The sequence below is a fragment of the Labeo rohita genome, unplaced genomic scaffold (genome assembly GCF_022985175.1).
Source record: "Labeo rohita strain BAU-BD-2019 unplaced genomic scaffold, IGBB_LRoh.1.0 scaffold_106, whole genome shotgun sequence".
Classification (NCBI taxonomy): Eukaryota; Metazoa; Chordata; class Actinopteri; order Cypriniformes; family Cyprinidae; genus Labeo; species Labeo rohita.
Window position 1 is genome coordinate 200,884 of NW_026127186.1, and position 22,731 is coordinate 223,614.

Below are 22,731 nucleotides of genomic sequence, written 5' to 3' on the forward strand. Positions count from 1 at the left end.
GTTTAGTAGAAACAAAGGATTAATAATCAATATTTTCGGGAGTTTTTAAATGAATAAAATGTTTAGGGACTGATGTCCAATGACATCTCATAAATATGTAATCTCAAAATCAACAAAACCCAAAACTCATTTATAAATATCACCCCAGCATGAATATCTTGCAGACATTTCATATTATATTGATCTGACATTGATTTCCCTTGTACAATCACATTTCTGCTGATTTACTGAAGTTCACATCATGCCCAGCTTTCAAACAGAAGGTTTTATTTGTTTTTTCCCACTTATAACATGATCTTAAGAAATAATCTAAATTTAAAATACATAAATGTAAATTCAGGGGGAAATAAACCACTGTTTTTTTATTATTTCGAAGACAGAAGTTCAACACCTAAAAATGTTCACATTTTGAAAAATAAGAAAGCTGTAAAATGCGTAAACATTATATACAATGTGTTTTCTACTATATGTAAACTAAGTTAAATATCTCTATTGAAAACGTTATGAAATACCAACATGATTCATTTCAAAGTAGAATTTTAAATGCTAAATGGGGAAATTGGGTTAACGATAATACATTTTTAATTATAACGTTATTAAGCAAAATATGTCATTTAATAAAAAACGAAAAGAACGAGCTGTACTGTTTTGTCCTGTAGGAATAGTCTCCTTCAGAAAGAGACAACGAACACACTGAACGTCTCATAAATATGAGTCCATCCGGACTGCAAACACAAGCCACACTGTGATATTTCCACGTATTTCAGTTTTTTTCCAGTGCAGAACAGTGAAAATCATCTGACGGCGGAAACCAAAGTCATTTGTGCTCCATCAAACGAGTCACTTTAATGTCACACAAACACCGATACAGCAGCAGATCTCCTGACTGAAGATTACCCAGCATGCCGTGTTTCTAAAACAGACACTGTTTACCCGGTACACAAAGATTGGTCTAAAAAATGCAAACCCCCCCGGTGACGTGTAGAGCCCTACAAAACTAACACTCACAAAACCAGTGAAAAACACACAGCAAGCAGAAACACGCCGGCGAGAGTCGGTCAGAGGCGCCGCGGGCTCGGGTGGCCGTTGTGGTAGAGCTTCTGCTTGACGTGCACCACGTTGTTCCCGCCGTCCTCCGGCCGCCGCGTCTGCAGGCGTCTGCGCAGCTCCCGCAGGTTACACACGCGCGACACCCAGCGCCACGAGCGCCACAGATCCCCGTCCGCACCTGCGGTCAGTACAACAGTGAGTGGGATCAATACATTTGACAACGCTGTTTTGACACTAATACAGCTTCGTAGATCATGTTACAAAAAGTATTTTTGACACTAATTGTGCTCCAATTTAAACATGTTAAACATTTAAAATGGTTGTATCTCTTAAATATCGTTGTACAAACTCTAACGAAAAGTGTATTTTGAAGGTTTTAACCCGTCTGCCAACTTTCATTTGCTTGCTTAAAAACTACGCTTTTTTTTTTGGACAAAAAAAGTTTGTCAAGACAAACTTTACAATGGCTTGAGAAAGCCTAGCCTGAAAGCTTAAAGCAGCTGTAAAAGCTTGAAGTTTGAAAATTTAGATTGACAGGACAGACGATAACATGTTTCTAGCACGTATAGCAAGTTTCAACCATGTTTTTAGCTTGATTAACACGTTTCTAGAATGATTAGCATATTTTTAGCATTCTGCTAACATGATTAGCATGTGGTTAGCCTGTTGCTAGCATGATTAGAATATAGATAACATGTTGCTAAGATGTTTCTAACATGATTAACATGTTTTTAGTATGATTTTAGTATGATTAGCATGTTGCTAGCATGTTTCTAGCATGATTTACATATTGCAAACATGATTAGCATGTAGTTAGCATGTTGTTAATCATGTTTCTAACATAATTAGCATGAGGATAGCATGATTTGCATGTTACTAGCTTGTTGATACCTAGTTACTAGCATAATTCTAACATGATTCTAGCATGATTAGCGTGTTACTAATGCGTTGTTAGCATGATCAACAAGTTACTAGTGTAATTCTAGCATGATTGGCATGTTAATAGCAGGTTGTTAGCATGATTACCCAGTTACTAGCATATTGGTAGCATGATTAGCAAGGTATTAGCATGATCCTAACATGATTAGCAAGTTACTAGCATGATTCTAAGCTGAGCAGCATGTTACAACCATGTTTCTAATGTGATTAGCAAGTTACTAGCACGCTTTAAGCATGATTAACATGTTGGTAACATGTTTCTAATGTGATTAGTATGTTGCTAGCATTTTGCTAGCATGATTACCATGTGGTTAGCATTTAGGTAAAATGTTGCTAGCATGTTGCTAGGATGTTTTCTAGAATGATTAGCTTGTTTCTAGCATGATAGCATGTTACTATTATGTTGTTAGCATGATTACCAAGTTACTAGCATGTTGCTAGAATGATTCTAGCATGATTAGCACATTGCTAGCATGATTAACACGTTGTTAACATGATTAGCATGTAGTTAACAAGATGTTAATTGTTGTCAACATAATTAGCATGAAGTTAGCATGTTGTTAACATGTTTCTAGCATGTTTCTAGCATGATTAGCAAGTTACTAGCATGATTCTAGTTGCTAGGCTTGGCTAGATAGATTAGAAATATTAGAACGGAAGCTTAAATGAGTTTAAATGGATTAGAAATAGTACACAGAAGGGAACTGAGTCTGGGAATCCTTTAAAACTTGAGTTTTGTCAGCTGGAGTTTGAATAGTCTTGGCTCATTTGAAGTCTGTGGGATTTTTACCAGTTTTATCTGTCGGTTTTAGAAAACCGTAAGTCAGATCAGTTAGAAAAGGTGTGTTGTGAGTTTAAGATTAAAGTATGTCACAGTGAGCATCATCTGACCGTAGTGTCTGCTGGATCTCCATAAGCGCAGAGCGCAGTGCAGAGCTCCGTCCAGCCACAGCAGGATCCAGCTGATGCAGAAGCCCATGAGGAGACCCAGCACCAGGTCCAGCTCCTGTTTGCTCACGCTGCTCCCCGCAGAAGAGCCGACGGAGCTGGCCGAGACCGAGCCCTCGTACGGGATCACGTACTCCACATGATGCCTGCGGGAGCGACAAAAACATCAGACAACCCTTCGTTACACCTTCAGATCTTCAGCAGCACCTGCGAGAGACTACAGCTGTGAAACGAATGTGGAGAACAGCTCAGATCCTGAGATGAGAAACGCTGGAGTATTAGACTCCACATCTGAGCAGGGTTTTGTTGAGATCAGTGGAGGAAACAGATTCCTGCAGTCTTTTTCTCTGGAGGAACATCTGAAAGACTCACGGCTGTGTGGGAGTCGCTCTTTTCAGCTGAGAACATCAGCGTACAGTCATGTCAGCGTCATGCGGCATTTACAGCTAAATCTCACTCTTTCTCAGGGTGAAACGTGTCTGGATGTGCTTTCGCGATGTTTAGCTGTTCATGTCCAGCAGGTCCGGCGTCTGACGTTCAACATCACCTGTTACCGGAGTCTTTCCCATCACGTTCTGGTAGGTTCAGGTAACCTCACCGCAAAACTAACCCACACTGAACCCTACGACTGGAAAACTACAAACCAGACTGGACTTCCTCTGGGGTTTGCTTTTGGATTTGTTTGTGGAACTACATTGCGATTGGCATCCTGACTAACACACCTTATTTTAATGCAAGAATTCTAATAACAAAAAACATTCAAATATATATATATATATATATATATATATGTGTGTGTGTGTGTGTGTGTGTGTGTAAATATATTTTCTACCAATAGTGAATAAAGTCTAAATCTAGTCTATAATGTAAGACTGGAAATGCATTTTAATATATGAAAGCTGAATATTCTGAATAATTTCAATTTCAAAAATATAATATTATATAAAAATATATATAAATATATAAAATATAAAATTAGCATAGATTTTTTCTTGTTTTAAAATAAAAATTATTTCATTTCATTTTTTGTCCTGTGTATCATTCGTTCCCGGTTATTTTAGCGGTACAAAAACAATATCACAAACTGGTGAATATTATCATATTTTATTATCACAATCATAAACACTGTTTTGTAGAGTAAATAGTTGTACCATTTACTGCACTTTGTTACTCTTCTAGTTATTTACGAAAATGGAATATTTACAAATAATATTTACGGTTAGCGGCTGATTAAGCGGAAGTCTCGCACATACACCGCGTCGCAACTAAATCGCACTTTGTACGGCTCTTTCCTTAGTTCATCTGAAGTCGTAGTAAACTGTAATCTGGTCAACAAACCTAGAACTAGTTAACATCTGTGCAGTTACCTAAAATAACGCATCTCATGCTTCAGAACATTTGTCAACCAGTCGGAAATACGGTATTTACTGTGCAATAAAGCCGTATTACCGCAAGTGTTCACGGATAAGTGAATACAAATAAAAGTGCGTCTTACCTGCCGCAGGTGCAGTGACACACGCGCTCGGGTCCGCGCATGCGCGGTAGGATGAAGTTGTGAAATCGGTCCAGCAGCGCGTTCATGTCGGACATACAGACGATGGCCTGGAAAACACCAAAACTACTGCCATTTCCCAGCGATCAGCGTTTAACACTGCATCTCAGCATGCTTCTCCACAGAAAAACACCATACAGAATTAGCAATAAAGTTCAGCTGCAGTCAGTGTGAGACAGAGTTACGTAATTCCTCAGCAGAATCTTCACACAGATCTTCTTACCAGCACCAGACCCGCTCCAGCCACCATAAACATCATCTTCATCCACAGAGCACACACATCATCTTCATCGCAACGGCTTCATCGCACGCCATAAACAGTCCACGAACCACAAACAGCAGCATCACACACCGAAACAGCATCTCGAGCGCAGACCCTCACGAATCCACAGATGATTTCAGCAGCGTCTTCATCATTTCACCGTCATCTTCGTCGGGGTTTTAGCGGAGCATCAGATGTCTCACCTGCGGCTCGGATGTTCCTCCGCGGCGCGTTTCTACAGCACGTCTGAAAAGGCGCGCGCGTGTGTGTGTCGCGGAGCGTCGACGGACAGCGCGATGTACGCGTCGCTCGCTTTCAGCAGGTGTTTATTCCGGCAGAAAAGCAGCAGGAGCGCGGAGAATCGCGTCAGACGCGCGTTCGCTCGGAGCGGAGCTGTAAGTGATCTGATGTGCTGCTGCTGGAGTTTGACTGTATCGGATCTCAGATCAGTCCATTAGCTTAATGAGGAACTCCTGCGTCACGCTCATCTGGAATATCAGACCCACGCGGAACACGTACAAAAATACCGTGGAAATGCCATGCTTTACATCGCGGCTTTTTTAATTTCTTTTTTAATGTATCATTGTACTGCAGTGACTTTTTGGCAGTTCAGACTCGTTCAACAACGATAATGAAAATAAATAAATTAGCGTTCCACCAAACGGACGTTTTGTTTATTGTAAGTCGGGTGGATTCTGATTGGTTGTCACTATTTCTGTCGTTCAGCAGATGAAAAAAAAATGTTCTGATAATAACTATAATAGCGTATACTTTTTGTTTGTTGGTTTTTATAACTGTACTTAATGGTTTGACCCTTACTACTGTTTCATTTAAAAAGATCCGGATCGCAATTAAATGATTTGTGATCCGCATACCGAATTCCTTATTTGAATCAAATGATCCTAAGTTCTGATTCGAAACAAATAAGTCCCGAACTGAACCAAACGATTCCCGATCTGCGGTCCGAAGTCCTGATCTGAATGAAATGATTCACGAACACCTATCAGAGTTTCAATTTGAATCAGATGATCCACGCACCGAATTCACGATTTTAATCAAATGATTCATCTGTGGTCTGAAGTCCCACTCTGAGTCAATCAAATGAATCAAATGATTCACGATCCGCATGCTGAATTCCCGATTTGAATCAAATGATTCATCTGTGGTCTGAAGTCCCACTCTGAGTCAATCAAATGAATCAAATGATTCACGATCCGCATGCTGAATTCCCGATTTGAATCAAATGATTCATCTGTGGTCTGAAGTCCCACTCTGAGTCAATCAAATGAATCAAATGATTCACGATCCGCATGCTGAATTCCCGATTTGAATCAAATGATTCACATTTCGCGGTCCGAATTGCCGATTTTAATCAAATTATGCACGATCCAAAGTCCCAATTTGAATCAAATGATTCGTGATCCACACTCCAAAGTTATTGGATAATGATTCTTGAACCATAATTTCAGTTCAGGACTTAGGAGCGCAAATCATTCAGTTAGAAACATTTTTCACAAACCCTCTCCAATCTGAATAAAATAATTGGCAATTGGCGATCCAACTGGAGCGATTCAAAACAGTGAATCATTTTGTGACGCCATGGTTTAACTGATTCAGTGTTTCAAAAATCTCCATTCTCCCATCACTACCTGCTTTTCAAAATCATTACAAGTGATGTTGAAATTTGTAAAATGGCTCTTTGGCAGTTCACTTGAACTGAATGTCTGCTATTGCGATTATTCAAATAACAGGCATTTATCATGTATCTTTTGGTGTAAATACATTGGAATATATGAAAGTAATAAATCTGATGTTTTTAACAAAGAAAAACAAACAAACACAGTGAGATTCATTAACGCTTTATTCATTCATTCATTCATAGCGCAGTATTTACAAGAGTAATTTCAGGCACTCTGGGCTTGCTCAGGTACAATTACAGAATCGTCCTTTCATTAACAAAATTAAAGAAAAACAAAACATAAGTATCAAATCCCATCTTTAAATAACGCTGAAAAAAATTCATGAGAAAACCAAAAGAAATCACGTCCCGTCTGCCAGAGTTATGAAACAGTACATCCTCTAAATAAAACATGTGTTTAAACATGTGATCAGATATAGTCAGTGTCCAGCTGGAACAGACCCGTCAGATTCAGGAAAACCCTTATTAATAGCGGGTTTGTCTCAGGTCCTAAACACTCAAACCAGGTTTTCGTGACAGCGCTATTTTTACTCTAGAACCGTTTTGTTCTCTATCAAAGTTCCTTCAGTTCCATTTACAGCAGGGACCAGCATTCAAAGTCCACGTACGTTCATCAAAATCAAAATCTCAGGACTTCGAGTCAGAGTTAGCGTAGCGCAGCGGTGACGATCTTTCCTTCTGAGGTTTGTGTTGGCGGTAAACAGAACGAGAAAGAGAGAGAAACGCGCGACTGCCAGCGACAGGGGTTCGGTCCTGACGCGCTGGATGTGCGTGTCGCGTCACGTCAGAGTTTCTGCATGTAAATGAGCGGCGCGGTCAGTAGAAACACACGGTGTGAAGGAACGGCCGGTGGCTTTTCTCCTCAAACTCCTGCAGAAGTTCATCCATCTCATTCTCCATGTCGTCCGTGTGCTGGATCTGAGAAAGACAGAGCAGAACGAATCACTCGTAAAACTCTTCGTATGCAAACCGGCACATTTAATGTAAGAACATTTATGTAATAAACTGAATTACTGCATTTGTTTTGAATCGCGTAAGAATGATCATTTGCTCGAGAACAGTTTCATCAATGTTCATAAATCATAAACAGAATGGATGAGTAAAGTGTTTGTGCAAATTAACACATTTAATGTGAATATGTAATGGTTCAAAAGATCTATTATTACTCACAAAAGCATTCTTGCATACATTTTGCACTGATTCAAAAAAAATGTACACAAGCATTGTGTGACAAACACTTTGAACCAAATGATTCTCGGTCCGTGGTCCAAAGTCCCAAACTGAATCGAAAGATTCGCGATCCGCGGTCAGAAATCCCGATCTAAATCAAATGATTCGCGACCCGCGGTCCCGAACTGATTTGAAAGATTCGCGATCTGAATCAAATGATTCGCGAAAGATTCGCGATCCGAAATCACGATCTAAATCAAATGATTCGCGACCCGCGGTCCCGACTTGAATCGAAAGATTCGCGATCCGAAATCCCGAACTGAATCGAAAGATTCGCAATCCGAAATCACGATCTGAATCAAATGATTCGCGATCCGCGGTCCCGACTTGAATCGAAAGATTCGCGATCCGAAATCCCAATGTGAATTAAATGATTCGCGGTCCGTGGTCCAAAGTCCCGAACTAAATCGAAAGATTCGCGAGCCGAAATCCCGATCTGAATCAAAAGATTCGAGAGCCGAAATCCCGATCTGAATCAAAAGATTCGCGAGCCGAAATCCCGATCTGAATCAAAAGATTCGCGACCCGAAATCCCGATGTGAATCAAATGATTCGCGGTCCGTGGTCCAAAGTCCCGAACTGAATCGAAAGAATCGCGATCCGAAGTCCGAAATCCCGATCTAAATCAAATGATTCGCGACCCGCGGCCCGAATTGAATCGAAAGATTCGCGATCTGAATCAAATGATTCGCGATCCCGAATTGAATCGAAAGATTCGCGATCCGAAATCACGATCTGAATCAAAAGATTCGCGATCCGCGGTCCCGAATTGAATCGAAAGATTCGCGATCCGAAATCCCAATGTGAATTAAATGATTCGCGGTCCGTGGTCCAAAGTCCCGAACTAAATCGAAAGATTCGCGATCCGAAATCCCGATCTGAATAAAATGATTCGCGATCCGAAATCCCGATCTCAAGCAAATCATTCGCGATCAGCGAAAATCCCGAACTGAATCAAATGACTGTCAATCAAATGAAGTACCGAACTGATTACAAAATATTTACACAAGAATGGTGTGACAAATGCACATGAAATGTGTAAACTGTTGATAAAACCATTCTTGTGTAAATTATTGCATTCAATTAACATCAAAACAGTTTTAACTATTTATAATTTAAATTAATTATTTATTGGTTATTTTAGTATCACTGAGATGGCAATATAGATTTTGTTAATATTTTGAATTTATTTGTTTTTGTTTTTAAATATTTTTTGATTTTAAAACTACTTGAATTTATTGTCTCACACACACATACACATACATATACATACAGTAGTCTACATTTGAAGTGCATATTGTTTTGGTTTTAGGACAACTCTGATGAAAGGTTTTGATCCACTTCAAATGTTGACTACTGACTACTATATATGTGTATATATATACGTGTGTGTGTATAAAATGTTTTTTAGGTTTCATTATAATTTTAATTAATAAATTTAATTAAAATAGAAATAAAAAAATACTTACATTTTGTGTAATGAAGCCATTTTTACATTTTTTTTTTATGTTGGTATAGTTTTTATTCATTTTTATTGAGTTTTATTTTGAGTTCTTTTAGCACATCAAGTTAAACCACATGAAAATGAGAAATGTTGCTTTGGCAACTTGCTGAAATAAAATAAGCAAAATAAAAAATAAAATTAAGTTAAAACAAGACATACGAATACATTTTTTTTTTTTTATTTCATAATAACCCTGATTTCTTGTAAACCATTCTTACATAAATTTGCACAATCAGTGAAATGATTTATATAAGGATGCTTTTATGAACATCCATTAAACTGTCAAGGGAAAAAAAAAAAAAAGCTTGAACAGAGTCCATGAAACATGAGCCTAATGAATTCATACAGCATAATTTTATTAAGATCACATGAATATCTCCACATGCTGACGTCTATACTCACACACTGGCAGAGCTCACAGATGAGGAAGGCTCCCAGCGTGGCCTCCTCATGGTTGTCCTGAATGTCCACGTTGATGACGTGCACCGGCTGAAAGGTCTCCTGCTCGCGCGAGTTCAGGTCTGAAAGAGACACACACACACACACGTTACTCTGGAGCTCCACACACACAAACACACACATAAACACACAAACAGATGCTCCTCACCCTCCAGCACCTGGTCGTACACTCGCTCCTCACACGTGATCACCAGGTCAAACTGCTCTTTGCAGTTCTGGAAGCGCTCGGGACGCGTCTTGATGCGCTTGTTGCGGTCCAGCATGTGCAGGATCCCGTTCTGTGTGTATCTGAGGAGCGCAGCCGTCAAGGAAGACAAAACACAAAACATTCCAAAACACATCACAGCGTGTGTCCACAAAGGGTTAAAACACTGGAAACACATACACTGGCGCCATCTATTGGTCAACCTCAATCTGAGCCGTGGAAATCACTTCTCAACTCTCAAAACTGGATCACAATGAGTTTCATTGAATGAACTCAGTAAATAATACACTGCAGAGTGTGGGATTCAGTCAATATGCAAATGAGCTTTCATAACTGTGTCCAGTCGCTGAATAAAAAAGTGCATGGTCCAATGAAAATTTAAATCTTAAAAAACAGTTTATGACTTTCTTTGAACTGCTGCTTTCAAGTTAAACTGTAAATGAGACTAGTTTTGATCATTTCTGAGGTATTTTAACCATCAAATGCTTCAGATTTGAACAAGAGTTTCAGTTTTCAGAACGCTGCTAACCAATTTTTTATTCTCATTTTTGCAAGTATGACTTTTTTTTTTTTAAAGCTAATCTGTTTTTTAAACCCATTTTACCATTTATCAGGTGAATTATTTTTGTTAAAAAATGCAACAAAAAAAATGCCCATAAAAAAAAAATGATCATAAATGATTATAAATGATCAGAAAAATGCTTTTTTTGTGCAAAAAATATCTAAAAACCTTTAAAACAAGACAAATTTACTTGCATAAATATAAAAGCTTGTTTTCATAGATTACGTGTCTTGAATGTGTATTTTAAGCGTAATTTGTTACTGAAAATCCTTAATTTGCCATTCCTGATCACAAATGAGCAGCCTTGTAAAAAAAAAAAAAAAAAAAAAAGTCTTGTAAATCTCTCATTATGCTTATATTATCACCAAATCTTGGATTCAATCTTTCTGTCAGCTTGTTTTCTCTCAATTTGCACAGGTTTTGTATTTGTTTTTGGAGCTAGCTGATCATAGTCTCATTGATTTTTGAGTGAAAGCAGCATTATTTGTGGATAATTTTGGCAAAAATCACTCAGAAATTGGTGTTTAACCTCAGATCAATGAGAAAACTGCTGATTAAAAGAAAACAAGCTGATAAAAAGACTGAATCAAAGATTTGATAATAATATAGCATTCATAAATGTACAGACTGGTCATTTTTGATTGGGAACACCCACAAGTGTAACAAAAAGTGGGAAATAAATTCCCAAAAAAAGTACAAAAAAAAAAAAAAGTTTTTATACAGCCTGTGTGAGTAAAGTCAGTCAGTTTTAGTCCAATGTGAAAACATTAACTAGCATTTCCAGGAAAAAAAAAAATAAATAAAAAAATAAAAATCCAGGTCAAAATGAGGTTTAAAAAAAAAAAAATGCCCAAATAAAATATTTGCATAAATAAGAATAGTATTTTCGCAGTCTAATTACAGCTCTACTCTGAGGAGTCATTCATGTCTGGAACGGTTTGAGCACATCACTAACCCTGAATGAGCACCAGTACTAGTGACGCTTGACTGATCAAACAACACTTCAAAGAGTCTTCGACTGTTCCACATCTGATCCTCTGGGGAACTGAGACAAACTCAACCTGTTCTGATGAACTAAATGTGTCCTATCGTACACTTCTACAGGTGACGGGTTTGCCATCAAAAGCCTAAATATACTTATACTAATGCAAACAATAAAATAAAACTTAAGTTTACATCTGTCGGAGGTTTACGGTTCGATCTGGTTTAACAGGCAAATATATAAATGGCAAAAGCATTGTTTGCCCAAACCTGACTTCACATCAATCCTGTGCAAAGTTTAATCTACTTTGGGTGAAACGCTGCTGCTAATGAGTCGTGACGCATTAGAGGAATCAATCTGTGACCTGCTTTCCTGTGAACTCAATGAATCAGAGTCTGGAAAGAACAGCAGCAGCAGCTCTGATTTCATCCAAACCGGACAGACGAGCCTCAGAACCCAATGAGACCGTACGTTCTGTACCTTCCCTTGTCTTTTTGCTAATTAACTCAGATGTTTGGCTCACGTATTAGCGAGCAGCGGGTCCTTTGTGTCACCAGGCGTCCTAAAAGGAAATTATAAATCTGCCATTTACGCTCCTCACGTCGTTTCAAACCTGTACCATTTTCTTTCTTCTGTGAGACACACCTGAAAAGATTTTAAAGAACATTGAAAACCAAACCTTACTGGACTGTAATTTCTCAAAATACCTTCTGTTACAGGTTTGGAACAGCGTGAGGAGAGTAAATAATAACCGAACGATCATTTCTGGTTAAACGACCCTTTTAATTTGAGGAACACTCCATGGAGTTCATTAAGTCACTTATCTTTACTAAACAGTGAGGCTCTTACGATTTAAACCATGTTATATGTGACACTGAACCACAAAACCAGTCATAAGTGTCAGTTTTTCCACTGATGTGTGGTTTGTTAGAACAGAACAATAATTGGTTGAGATACAACTATTTGAAAATCTGAGGGTGCAAAAAATCTAAATATTGAGAAAATCCCCTTTAAACTTGTCCAAACTGAAGTTCTGAGCAATGCATATTACTAATCAAAAATTCAGTTTTGTAGGAAATTCACAAAAAAAAACCCTCATGGAACATGATCTTTACTTAATATCCCAATAATTTAGACCATGCTACTTAAAACTGGTTTTGTGGTCCAGTGTCACATACTGCAATTCTTAAAATAATCACGCTAAAGGTTTCAAAAACGGTTTTGCGCAGTGACCCCATAAAACAAGCATTTTGGGTTCCTCAAAGACCCTTTCAAAGCTTAAAGTTCTTTAAAAAAATCAACTTTAAAGAACCTTTTGTACAGAACTACTGTGGACTCTTCATTGAACCATCGATGCCAATAAATAACCTTAATCTCAGAGTTCGTTTTTGACATTCTCTGTCGACTAATCAATCAACTGAGGGTTTGGTTTGATTCTGGGGCTCCTATCAGGCGTATTTGTGTGTGTGTATGCTAGGGATACAGTTCCTTGTCTTTACGGACCAGGTCGTTGTACATCTGCTCATAAGTGGTTTTGAAGTCGTAAATGTTGGGTTTGTCCGGAGCCGGTCCCGGGAGTTTCACGTGGGTTCCCGTGCCGAAGGAACGCACATCAAACCCTCGCTTGCTGCAGGAATAACAGAGAGACAGTGAGAAACAGCGAGAAACAGCAAACACATGAGGACAGAACAGACGTGAACTCAAACCGACCCTGACCTGCGGCAACTTACCTGAGATTGCCTACCTGACCTAGATCGACCTAACGAACGGATGAAAACGAGGCGGTGAGGGACAAACGTGCCGTTTGATGGCCTGTGTAACAGCTTACGTAATTATCAACCTCCGACTTTTTATTTTCAGCTCAATCCACTTGAGTCCCTCACAGCCTCGTTTTCATTCCTGCCAAACATTAAATCTGCCGCTTTCCATAAGATCTACATGTATATATATTTTTTGTATATATCATCTACTCATTTGATCTGTCTAATAGAAAGGTTCCATGGATTTCCATGGACTATATGAAGTACCATGTGAATACCACAGTGCATGAATATGCTAAAGGTTCACTACCATAGTACTGCCATCACTGTACCGTGGTACTGCACCATCATTACCTCATTACATCATTTATTTATTAAAAAATAAATCTAAGTCTTTCATAGTGTCCTCAATCTGACTACTTTTTTCCAGAACTTTCTTCATTTTTCAGTTCAAGCTTTTAGACGATCTCCATCAGCTGTTTCTAAACGCGTTTGTTTGCTGTAAAACAGCGTAAAAATGGAGTTTCCGCTAAATGATTCCGACTCGGTTCGTTCGGATTCTTTCGATCTGACTGTCCCGGTTCGATTCAGATCGGCGTTTGGACCATTTGGACGCCGATTTGGACAGCTGAAGACACAAAACGAAGGAAAAAAATAACGGCGAGGCGGATGACAACCCTCCCGGCGGTGTCGGGGCTCGAGTTCGGCTCGTTTTTTTTCCTCGTCGTTACCTCAGGATGTTGTGCGCTTCCATGCTGCGGTTCTGGTTGCTGGAGCACACGACCGCGACGCGAAGCGGATGGGCCGGCATCGCTATCTAAAGCCCGGTGATAGTGGAGCTAGTTTGAGGGATCGGTTCGGCACGAGAGCTCGGTCCGACGCTTCTACTCGGATCCGCTGAGGGGAAGAAAATGGCGGCTGCGCTGCGCAGCTGTCAGTGCGGCGTCACAATGGGGGGAGGAGGAGTGGGCGGAGCTTCCGCTGAGGCCTCGCGAATCACAGTGACGAATGACAACGCACATACTGCACTTAGACATTGGATGACAGGATAATTTGTGTGTATCGATTCCAACATAAAAAATAATAAAACAAAGCCAGTGAATTAAATTCACCCTCTTTATTGACACAAAAGGTTTGTATTACAGAGAGAAAAAAGCACAGTATTCAAACGACTGTTCAGCCAGTCAGTGGGTCCTTATTTTGGTGAATATTACTAACTCAGAATTAGAATTAGAGTCGTGTAAAGATAAGGCATACTGTAAATTATTGGGTTTGACACACTGAACATCAGAGTACAAAACTACAGCGTCCCTTTACTTCCTTACTACACCCCAAAACATCATTATTACCTTACACAAAGCCATCGTATGCAGTTATTTTGCATTTCTAAAACAAATATTAATACAGCTATCAGTCTAAATATCAACGAGTGCACAGTTTTTTTGGTAAATGAGATTATTAAATCAGACTATGCACATAAACACAGGGAAAAAAGCTTGTTGTATATATCAAAGTGTGTGGCTATGTTCGGAATAGCATACTGTCCTATCATTCCTACTATTGCTGTGGTATACTGTATCCCACAATCCAATGCTTTTGACTTGACCTGTGATGAATGAACTGGATGGTCTTTCTCGACTGCCAAAATTGTAAAATTGCGCTGAAACATGCAAACAGTCTTTTTACGTGCAACATGATGAGGTCATGTGGCAAAATAGCACACTACTATTTTTAGAATTATGCACACAAACGTTTTTGAACAGTAAGATTTTTAAAGTTTTCTAATTACAGAAGTCTCTTCTGTTCACCAATCCTGGGTTATTTGATACAGCAAAAAAATAATTTTGTTCTATTTAAAATAGTTGTTTTCTGTGTGAATGCTGTTAAAATTTTTCAGCATCATTACTCCAGTCACGTGATCCTTCAGAAATCATTCTAATATGCTGATTTCTGCTCAACAAACATTTCTGATTATTATTATCACCAATATTTAATACACGAAAGATCCAATGATCAGCATTTATCTGAAATAAAAAGCTTTTGTAAAATGATACGCTATACCTTTTAAAAGCTTGGAATTAGTATAATAAATAAGAGATGATAGAAATGAATACTTTTATATTGCAAAGACGCATTAAATGTATTGAAAGTGATGATAAAGACAATTATAGTGTTACAAAGATTTCTAAATGTTTCTGATTTCTAAACAATACTACAACAATACTAGAATGCTTTCCGATGGATCATGTGACTGGAGCAATAATGCTAAAAACTCAGTTTGGAAATCACAGGAATAAATTACATTTTAAAATATATTTTAATCAGTAAAATATTTTAAAACTTAACTGTATTTGCTGTACTTTGGAACAAATAAATGCAGGTTTCCTGAGCAGAAGGGACTTCTTTAAAAAAAACATTACAAATCTTACTATTTAAAAACTTTTGACTGGTAGTGTATACCGCACAGTATTTTTCTTAAAGAGTAGCTAAGTATTCCATTCCGAACACAGCCGGTGTGTTGTAATGTTGTGAAAGTGCATCTCAGGAGCAGCACAGCAGTTCGATGTGGATTCTGCACTTCAGTTCTGATCCTGAGTTGTAGGAAGGTGCGCGTGTGTGTTTGCGTGAAGGTAACGATGCGTGATGCGTTTTCACAGGTGCGTGTGTAAGTGCGACCTGTGCGAGTGTTGTGCGGTAAGCGTGTGTTGCGCCGTCGGGTTCATGATGTTTTCAGTGATGTACGCCACCAGTAGGCAAATGATGACCAGCATCACGCAGATGGCTCCACCCACCGTCGTCATGGCGATAACGATGTCCTGCATGCCGCCGGGCGCGAGGCTGAACTCCACGCAGGCCTGGGCCCGCTCGAGGGCGTAGGGCCGCACGCACAGGCGGTAGGGCACGTTCGCGTGCAGCTCGTTGAGTAAATAATCCCTGCAGCTGCTGCCCAAATGCACCCCGGCACATTCGAACTGCGTGTAGCTGCCGTTCCACCAGCAGCTGAGCCTAAAGCCACCCGTTTGAACCGGCGTGAGACCCGTCGGTAGGGCCTCGTGACCGACCGTCCACTGGATGAACACACTTCCGTTAGACAGAATATTCGCCGTGAGCTGCCCACCTGGTGAGCTCACCTGTCGACAGGAAGCGCTGGCGCACCTGAAGTCAGGTTGGGCGTAGCGGAAGCACAGTGGCCCGGGGTCACCAGCGCCGAGAGTGCGGTATGCGCACAAGGGCCCGACTTCACCCAGAACGCGCCAGCGTTTTACAGTACTGTTGCCCTGTAGCTTTGGTATCCACTCCAGAGAGTCTTTATTGGTGTATTTATTGGTATTATTACTGTCGGTGGTCTCGTATTGCGCATCGCGGACGCTGCTGGTCCGGTTCGGTAAAGCAGAACTCCCGCTGCTCAGGACGAGCAGAACCGCGCAGCGGAGGAGAACCGATCCCTGATGGCGTGCCATGTCTGATTTATGTGTTAAACATTCACAAAGGACGGACAGATGTGGAGAATAGCGGAGAGCGTGCGGTCGCCATCACACCGCTGCGCGACGACCTGCAAAATAAATAAATAAATAAATAAAAGCCCAGAACCGAACCCAAAACACAGAATCATGCTGCACACCGGCCTCGGATTAACACAATAACGACTGGATGTGTAAATTCAGAAAGAGCTAAACACCCTCAGTAAACATTAATAAGCAGACAGATGTCGTACGTCAAGATTTAATGTAAATAAACATGAAGATTAATACCTCAGAGAACGAGAAACCTCCCGCTGCAGCCGCCGAACGAGAGCGAGCATCTGTCCGAGTGCGCACGCGTCACTATTAATTATCATTATTCCCTCTCGCTTTCATTCATTCTCATCACATCTCCGTCACGAACCCTTATTTGTTCTACAAAAGACGTGTTTTAATGTTAAAATATGCTCTAGATCAGTCCTAATTGTACTGAATTAAATGAACACATGTACGGGTAGATTATCTGCTGGTAACTAGTTTAATCATTTGCTAAAATAATCTGTCATTATTAACTACAGAATACACTGGTAATACTGCGTTTTGGACACGTACGCAGTACATAAGGGAAGCAGCTCGTTTGACTTCATGCATTTTGTTTCTCATTGTTTCATTGAAAGTACCGGGAAAACAAGGCTAATCAATATCGTCAACGTGTATTAATGTCTTTACATTATTATTTTTAATCATATTAAAAAGATTACGTTATTTCTATTTGCGCATTTAATTTGGCATTAATTTATAATGGCTGTCCTCCATCTGGATCACTGTGTATTTTCAGTTGTTCGTCAGTTTGAATATGACGCCATCTAGTGTTCATCATCAGTATTTCACTAATAAACTTTAATGATCCGAACATTAGCAGACTAAAAAATCATTTATCAGCGATTTAATATAAGTTCTTGAGGTTAAAAAAGGCGGGTACAAATGTTATGTAAGAATGACGCACGGTGAACGAGCGAATGAAATAGTCATATGAGCTGATTAGAGTCAGTGACGGTGATGTTGGTCCAAACACACTCGTGTTTATCTGGAGGATTGAGTCAGCGCTTCGACTAATGACGGGAACATGCCGAATCAGACCGACTTTAATAAGACCCAGGAGAATAAGAGACGAACGCGTCTCCATCAGCACTTTACACACTCTTCACTCTTGTACATATGTGACCCTGAACCACAAAACCAGTCATAAGGGTCAATTCGTCATCATCCGAAATCTGAATAAATAAGCTTTCCATTGTTGTATGGTTTGTTCGGTACATTATTTGGCCGAGATACAACTATTTGAAAATCTTAATATGAGGGTGCAAAAAATCAAAACATTTAGAAGATAACCTTTACAGTTGTCCAAATTAAGTTCTTAGCAATGCATATTACTAATCAAAATTACGTTTTGATATATTTACGGTAGGAAATTTACATACTATTTTCATGGAACATGATCTTTACTAATGATTTTGGCATAAAAGAGAAATCGATGATTTTGACCCCTACAATGTATCGTTGGCTATTGCTACAAATATACCCGTGGTACTTTAGACTCAAGGTTTTGTGCTCCAGGGTCACATATTTCTCAGAATGGGTTTATTTCCGAACGTCCATTTCTAGACACAAACCATTACACAGACCTACAAATCAGCTAACAAAAATATCTTCTAAGAACGTTTTGCTAAAGTTCCTATTAGTTTATGGAAACATTAGTGTACTGCGAACATTCAAAACAACCAGTTTTAACCGTTTTGAACGTTGGACTACATTTTGCAAACATTATGTAAAAGTGTTTTTGTATGTCCGCTGAACGTTCTGAAACCAGTAACATTTTTTTTTTTTAAAACGTTTGACAAACAAAACGTCTAAAACGTTCCAAAAACAAAACGTTCTATGAAAGATGTTTTTGAGAACAGTATTTAAAAACTTTGAACGAACATTCCGTTAATGTTAATGGAAGAACTGTTGTTCATCTGGGAGAACCAGAACGTTAGCTAAAGTTGTTAACTAGGTACTGAACATTTCCAGCGTTATTGGCCATGCTGTCATAACTAAATAGCCCATTAAACGATTATGAAACAAAAATGTGAAAGAGACCGAATAAATATGTAAACTCTAGCCTCATCTATGAGTCTGTCAGTTGTTGGCCGTTTAACAGTCATATTTGAACCGATCAGATGTTCGTCGCTCAAGCGTTTAAAAATTGATTAAAGATTAAAATCCCCGCGGCCTCAGATGCCTGAAAAACTGCAAAGCGTCGGACGTTTGAGATTAATGGAGCCTGAAAACCCGCTGTTGAGGGTGAGATTGTTCATCTGAGCGCATGTTTGTGTTTATATACGGAGCTGATGTGAACCATCGACCGTTATTCGGCCCGTTATAAGCCGCGCACGATGGACGGAACGGAGACAGACAGACTGAGAGACAAACGGCCGTGAGACAGACGGACAGACAGACATGTCTGAGGTCCTGACGGTGGACGCAATCCTCTTCGGCCTGCTGGTTTTCTCCGGCATTATAGGAAATGTTATGGTCATCAATGTGGTGAGAGAAAACAATCAAACATGAATTAAAAAAACTTACAATTGTTTTAAATGCAGTAAATCGATACGTTTTGGTAGATACTTTTATCCAAAGTGACTCACATTACAATTAAAGTACATATTTGCATTTTTAGAATTTCTTGCTTTGCCTGGGACTCGAACTCGTGACCTTGGCGTCAGGGGCGCCATGATCTACTGCTGGACTAGTAACAGTAATGACGTAGATTAAACTAAAGAGCGTGAATCAGTTAGCCTGTATTTTGTGTAAAGAACACAAAGCCTATTTTAGGCCATTAGTATTTTTTCTACATGGTTTTCTAATTTTCATAAAAATTATATTTATATCATAAATGTGATGTAAATATATAATGATTAAGAAATTGAAACTTATTTATTTGATAATAAATACATTTATTTTCATTAACATTTAAAACAAAAACTAAAATAAATGTTACAAATTTTTCTCAAAACATCTCATATTTATTAGTTTTATTTCTAAAATGTATTTATCTGAACATGTATGATATTTAAATAAATATGTGACCCTATTTGTAGCAATAGCCAACAATACATTGTATGGGTCAAAATTATACATTTTTCTTTTATGCCAAAAGTCATTAGGATATTATGTAAAGATCATGTTCCATTAAGATATTTAGTAAATTTACTACTGTAAATATATCAAAACTTAATTTCTGATTAGTAATATGCATTGCTAAGAATCCATTTGTACAACTTTAAAGGTGATTTTCCCAATATTTTGATTTTTAACATAGATTTTCAAAATAGCTGTGTCTCGGTCAAATATTGTTCTATGCTAACAAACCATACATCAGTGGAAAGCTTGTTTATTCAGATTTCGGATGATGATGAATTGACCCTTCTGACTGGTTTTGTGGTTCAGGGTCACATATTTAATATTAAATCAAACTATTGTTACATTAAAACGATTAAATATTAATTTATTAATTATTTTTTAACGGTTTTTATGTAATCTAAACATTTAATATATTTCAGTAAATGATTAAATAAAAATTACATTTTAAACAATTCTAAATGTAATATTACAATCAAATTAATATTACATATTATATAAAATAAACATTGATTATGAAATGTGTTCATGTAAAGAGAATTCAATGAGAACTACCAACAAAAAATTAGAAAACCGTACGGAGTCTAAGTTTTTGATTTTAGGGTGAAATGCGGCACGGAGGTGTGAATATCTGATTGATTCTGAGTGTTTTCCGTCTCTTGAATCAGTGTTTTGTGTGTTTGCAGGTGTTCCAGTGCGCTAAGGAAAGTGCCTCCCGCCACCTTGCGCCGTCCGACACCATCCTGGTGAACCTGTGCACGGCCAACCTGCTGACGTCGGTCTTCCGGACGGTGCCCATCTTCGTGTCGGATCTGGGTCTGGAGGTGTCGTTGTCGCCCAGCTGGTGCCGCGTGTTCATGCTGCTGTGGGTGTGGTGGCGCGCTGTGGGCTGCTGGGTCACTCTGGCCCTCAGCGCCTTCCACTGCGCCACCCTGCGGCGGCAGCACGTCACCATGGGTCCGCTGGGCCACCAGCGTGAGCGCCGGCGCGTCTGGGCCGTCTTGGCGGCCGTGTGGGCCGTCAACCTGATGTTCTCGCTGCCGGCGCTGGTGTACACGACGCACGTGCGTGGAAACGCCACGGTGGAGCTGATGGTGATCAGCTGCACGACCCGCCCGTTACTGGGCTGCGTTTGGGAGTTTCCCACCAACCAGCAGGGCTACGCCTTCGCCTCCACGTCGCTGGCGCTCAACGAGGTCATGCCGCTCATACTGATGGTCGGCACTAATCTTTTGACGCTGCACTCGCTCGCTAAGCACATTCGGGCGGTTACGGCGGGCGCCGGCGGCGCGGTGGAGCTCGACCGGCACGTGTCCAGCGAGAGGAAGGCGGGTCACGTGATCATGGCTCTGGTCGCGCTATTCGTGGGCTGCTGGGTGCTGCAGGTCGCCGCGGTCACGTACTACAACCACAACGGCGGGAAGCACGCGGAGGGACTGCTGACCGTCGCGCATTTCTCGGCGTCGCTCTTTGTGGGCTTCAGTCCGCTGGTGGTGGCGCTCGGACACGGGAAACTGCGGCGGAGGATCAGTGCGATGATGCAGCGTTGGACGCACTTGATCAAACGCCCGCAAACGACAGTGGCGGCGCAGAAAGACGCACCAGTCGCGAAAACTGCACAGAGCGGGGAAATGTGACTCTGTGGCATTTATTTGCGTCAAATCATGTGCGAAAACAGGACTGATCACAATTTGTGATGCATTTTATATTATTGTTTACTCATTTCTGCCGTTTTATCTTGTTTTATTCGTATCCCAGATAGCACACGTACGTCTGCAAGATGTCTGTTAAAGATCTCTTGATCTGGAAAGCATCAGCTGTGTACAAACGTCTGGCAGACATCTGTAAGATGTCAGTTTTACATACATTCTAAATCATAAACATCTTAAAGACATCTAATAGATGTCTATTTGACATCTAATAGGAAACGTCCAATAGACGTATTGCAGATGAGCAAACTACGTCTTGCAGATGTCTTACAGATGTAAATGCAGACGTCAAATAGACGTCTCTGAGATGTACGTGTGCTATCAGGGATGTGTATTTTCATTAGCACAGAAGTTCAAATAAATGATGAAGTTGGCTCGAGAAAGCCAATTTACTGATCTACTGTTTAATCTTCTTCTTCTTCTGAGACTAAAGTCTGAAGTGTATCTTCTTGTAGACTTCTAAAGTTATAACCACCAAACTCAGGTCAGATCTTCAGACTGGTCTGACGCAGGTTTCTGTATCTTTTCTCACTGATCCGACTTATGGTTTTCATAAACCAGACTATCAAATGCTAACAACACAGCAACACACTAGCAACATGCTAATCATGCTAACAACATGCTAGTAACATGATAATCATCATAGAATCATGATAACAACATGTTAATCATGCTAGAAACATACTAGCAACATGCTTATTATGCTAAGAACATGCTAGTAACATGTTAATCATGCTAATAACTTGCTAATCATGCTAGAAACGTGCTAGCAAAATGCTAACCACATGCTAATCATGCTAACAACATGTTCAAAACATGATAATCATGCCTAAACATGTTAGGAACATGCTAGTAACTTGCTAATCATGCTAGAAACATGCTAGTAACACGTTAATCATGTTAGAAACATGCTAGTAACATGCTAATCATGCTAATAACTGGCTAATAATGTTAGAATCATGTTAGCAACATGCTAGTAACTTGATAATCATACTAGAAGCATACTAGCAACATGTGAATCATGCTAGTAACGTGTTAATCATGTTAGTAACATGCTAGTAACTTGATAATCATGTTAGCAATATGCTAATCACGCTAGTAACTGTCTAATCATGTTAGAATCATGCTAGCATATTGCTAGTAACTTGATACTCATGTTATCAACTTGCTAGTAACATGCTAACAGCATGATAATCATGCTAAAATCATGCTAGCAACATGTTAGC

At 39.6% G+C, this 22,731-nt stretch overlaps 4 protein-coding genes across 5 annotated transcripts; 1 reads left to right on the plus strand and 3 right to left on the minus strand.

Moving 5' to 3' along the window:
* Positions 1 to 564: 564 nt before the first annotated feature.
* On the minus strand, positions 565 to 6,543 carry tmem240b (transmembrane protein 240b). Of its 2 annotated transcripts, none has more exons than XM_051100598.1 (4): positions 4,713 to 6,543; positions 4,433 to 4,539; positions 2,881 to 3,083; positions 565 to 1,228 (listed from the first exon to the last, which is right to left on the minus strand). In XM_051100598.1, exons 1-4 carry the CDS (start codon positions 4,752 to 4,754, stop codon positions 1,059 to 1,061), a joined length of 522 nt encoding a protein of 173 aa, XP_050956555.1. In that variant the 5' UTR covers positions 4,755 to 6,543; the 3' UTR covers positions 565 to 1,058. The 2 variants fall into 2 exon arrangements, with proteins under 2 accessions (XP_050956555.1, XP_050956556.1); XM_051100599.1 differs by having other exon boundaries at positions 4,433 to 4,603.
* A 51-nt stretch (positions 6,544 to 6,594) lies between these two features.
* ssu72 (SSU72 homolog, RNA polymerase II CTD phosphatase) lies at positions 6,595 to 14,081 on the minus strand. Its single transcript, XM_051100640.1, has 5 exons — positions 13,884 to 14,081; positions 12,876 to 13,019; positions 9,792 to 9,931; positions 9,587 to 9,705; positions 6,595 to 7,368 (listed from the first exon to the last, which is right to left on the minus strand). Exons 1-5 carry the CDS (start codon positions 13,961 to 13,963, stop codon positions 7,267 to 7,269), a joined length of 585 nt encoding a protein of 194 aa, XP_050956597.1. The 5' UTR covers positions 13,964 to 14,081; the 3' UTR covers positions 6,595 to 7,266.
* Positions 14,082 to 14,254: 173 nt separating this feature from the next.
* On the minus strand, positions 14,255 to 17,323 carry fndc10 (fibronectin type III domain containing 10). Its single transcript, XM_051100605.1, has 2 exons — positions 16,905 to 17,323; positions 14,255 to 16,705 (listed from the first exon to the last, which is right to left on the minus strand). Exon 2 carries the CDS (start codon positions 16,611 to 16,613, stop codon positions 15,804 to 15,806), a length of 810 nt encoding a protein of 269 aa, XP_050956562.1. The 5' UTR covers positions 16,614 to 16,705; positions 16,905 to 17,323; the 3' UTR covers positions 14,255 to 15,803.
* A 1,588-nt stretch (positions 17,324 to 18,911) lies between these two features.
* Positions 18,912 to 21,469, plus strand: LOC127157399 (olfactory receptor class A-like protein 4). The gene is made up of 2 exons (XM_051100641.1): positions 18,912 to 19,202; positions 20,483 to 21,469. Exons 1-2 carry the CDS (start codon positions 19,116 to 19,118, stop codon positions 21,431 to 21,433), a joined length of 1,038 nt encoding a protein of 345 aa, XP_050956598.1. The 5' UTR covers positions 18,912 to 19,115; the 3' UTR covers positions 21,434 to 21,469.
* The last annotated feature ends 1,262 nt before the right edge of the window (positions 21,470 to 22,731 follow it).

Bases quoted from the DNA above. Each gene is read 5' to 3' on its own strand.
- LOC127157399 (XM_051100641.1), top strand. From the start codon at position 19,116: ATGTCTGAGGTCCTGACGGTGGACGCAATCCTCTTCGGCCTGCTGGTT. The intron at 19,203-20,482 runs GTGAGAGAAAAC...GTGTGTTTGCAG, and splicing joins ATGTTATGGTCATCAATGTG to GTGTTCCAGTGCGCTAAGGA.
- fndc10 (XM_051100605.1), bottom strand. From the start codon at position 16,613: ATGGCACGCCATCAGGGATCGGTTCTCCTCCGCTGCGCGGTTCTGCTC.
- ssu72 (XM_051100640.1), bottom strand. From the start codon at position 13,963: ATGCCGGCCCATCCGCTTCGCGTCGCGGTCGTGTGCTCCAGCAACCAG. The intron at 13,020-13,883 runs GTAACGACGAGG...TTATTCCTGCAG, and splicing joins GAAGCGCACAACATCCTGAG to CAAGCGAGGGTTTGATGTGC. The intron at 7,369-9,586 runs GTGAGTATAGAC...TGTCTTTCTCAG, and splicing joins TCTGTGAGCTCTGCCAGTGT to ATCCAGCACACGGACGACAT.
- tmem240b (XM_051100598.1), bottom strand. From the start codon at position 4,754: ATGAAGATGATGTTTATGGTGGCTGGAGCGGGTCTGGTGCTG. The intron at 4,540-4,712 runs GTAAGAAGATCT...GGTGTTTTCCAG, and splicing joins CTGGAGCGGGTCTGGTGCTG to GCCATCGTCTGTATGTCCGA. The intron at 1,229-2,880 runs GTCAGATGATGC...TACTGACCGCAG, and splicing joins GAGATCCAGCAGACACTACG to GTGCGGACGGGGATCTGTGG.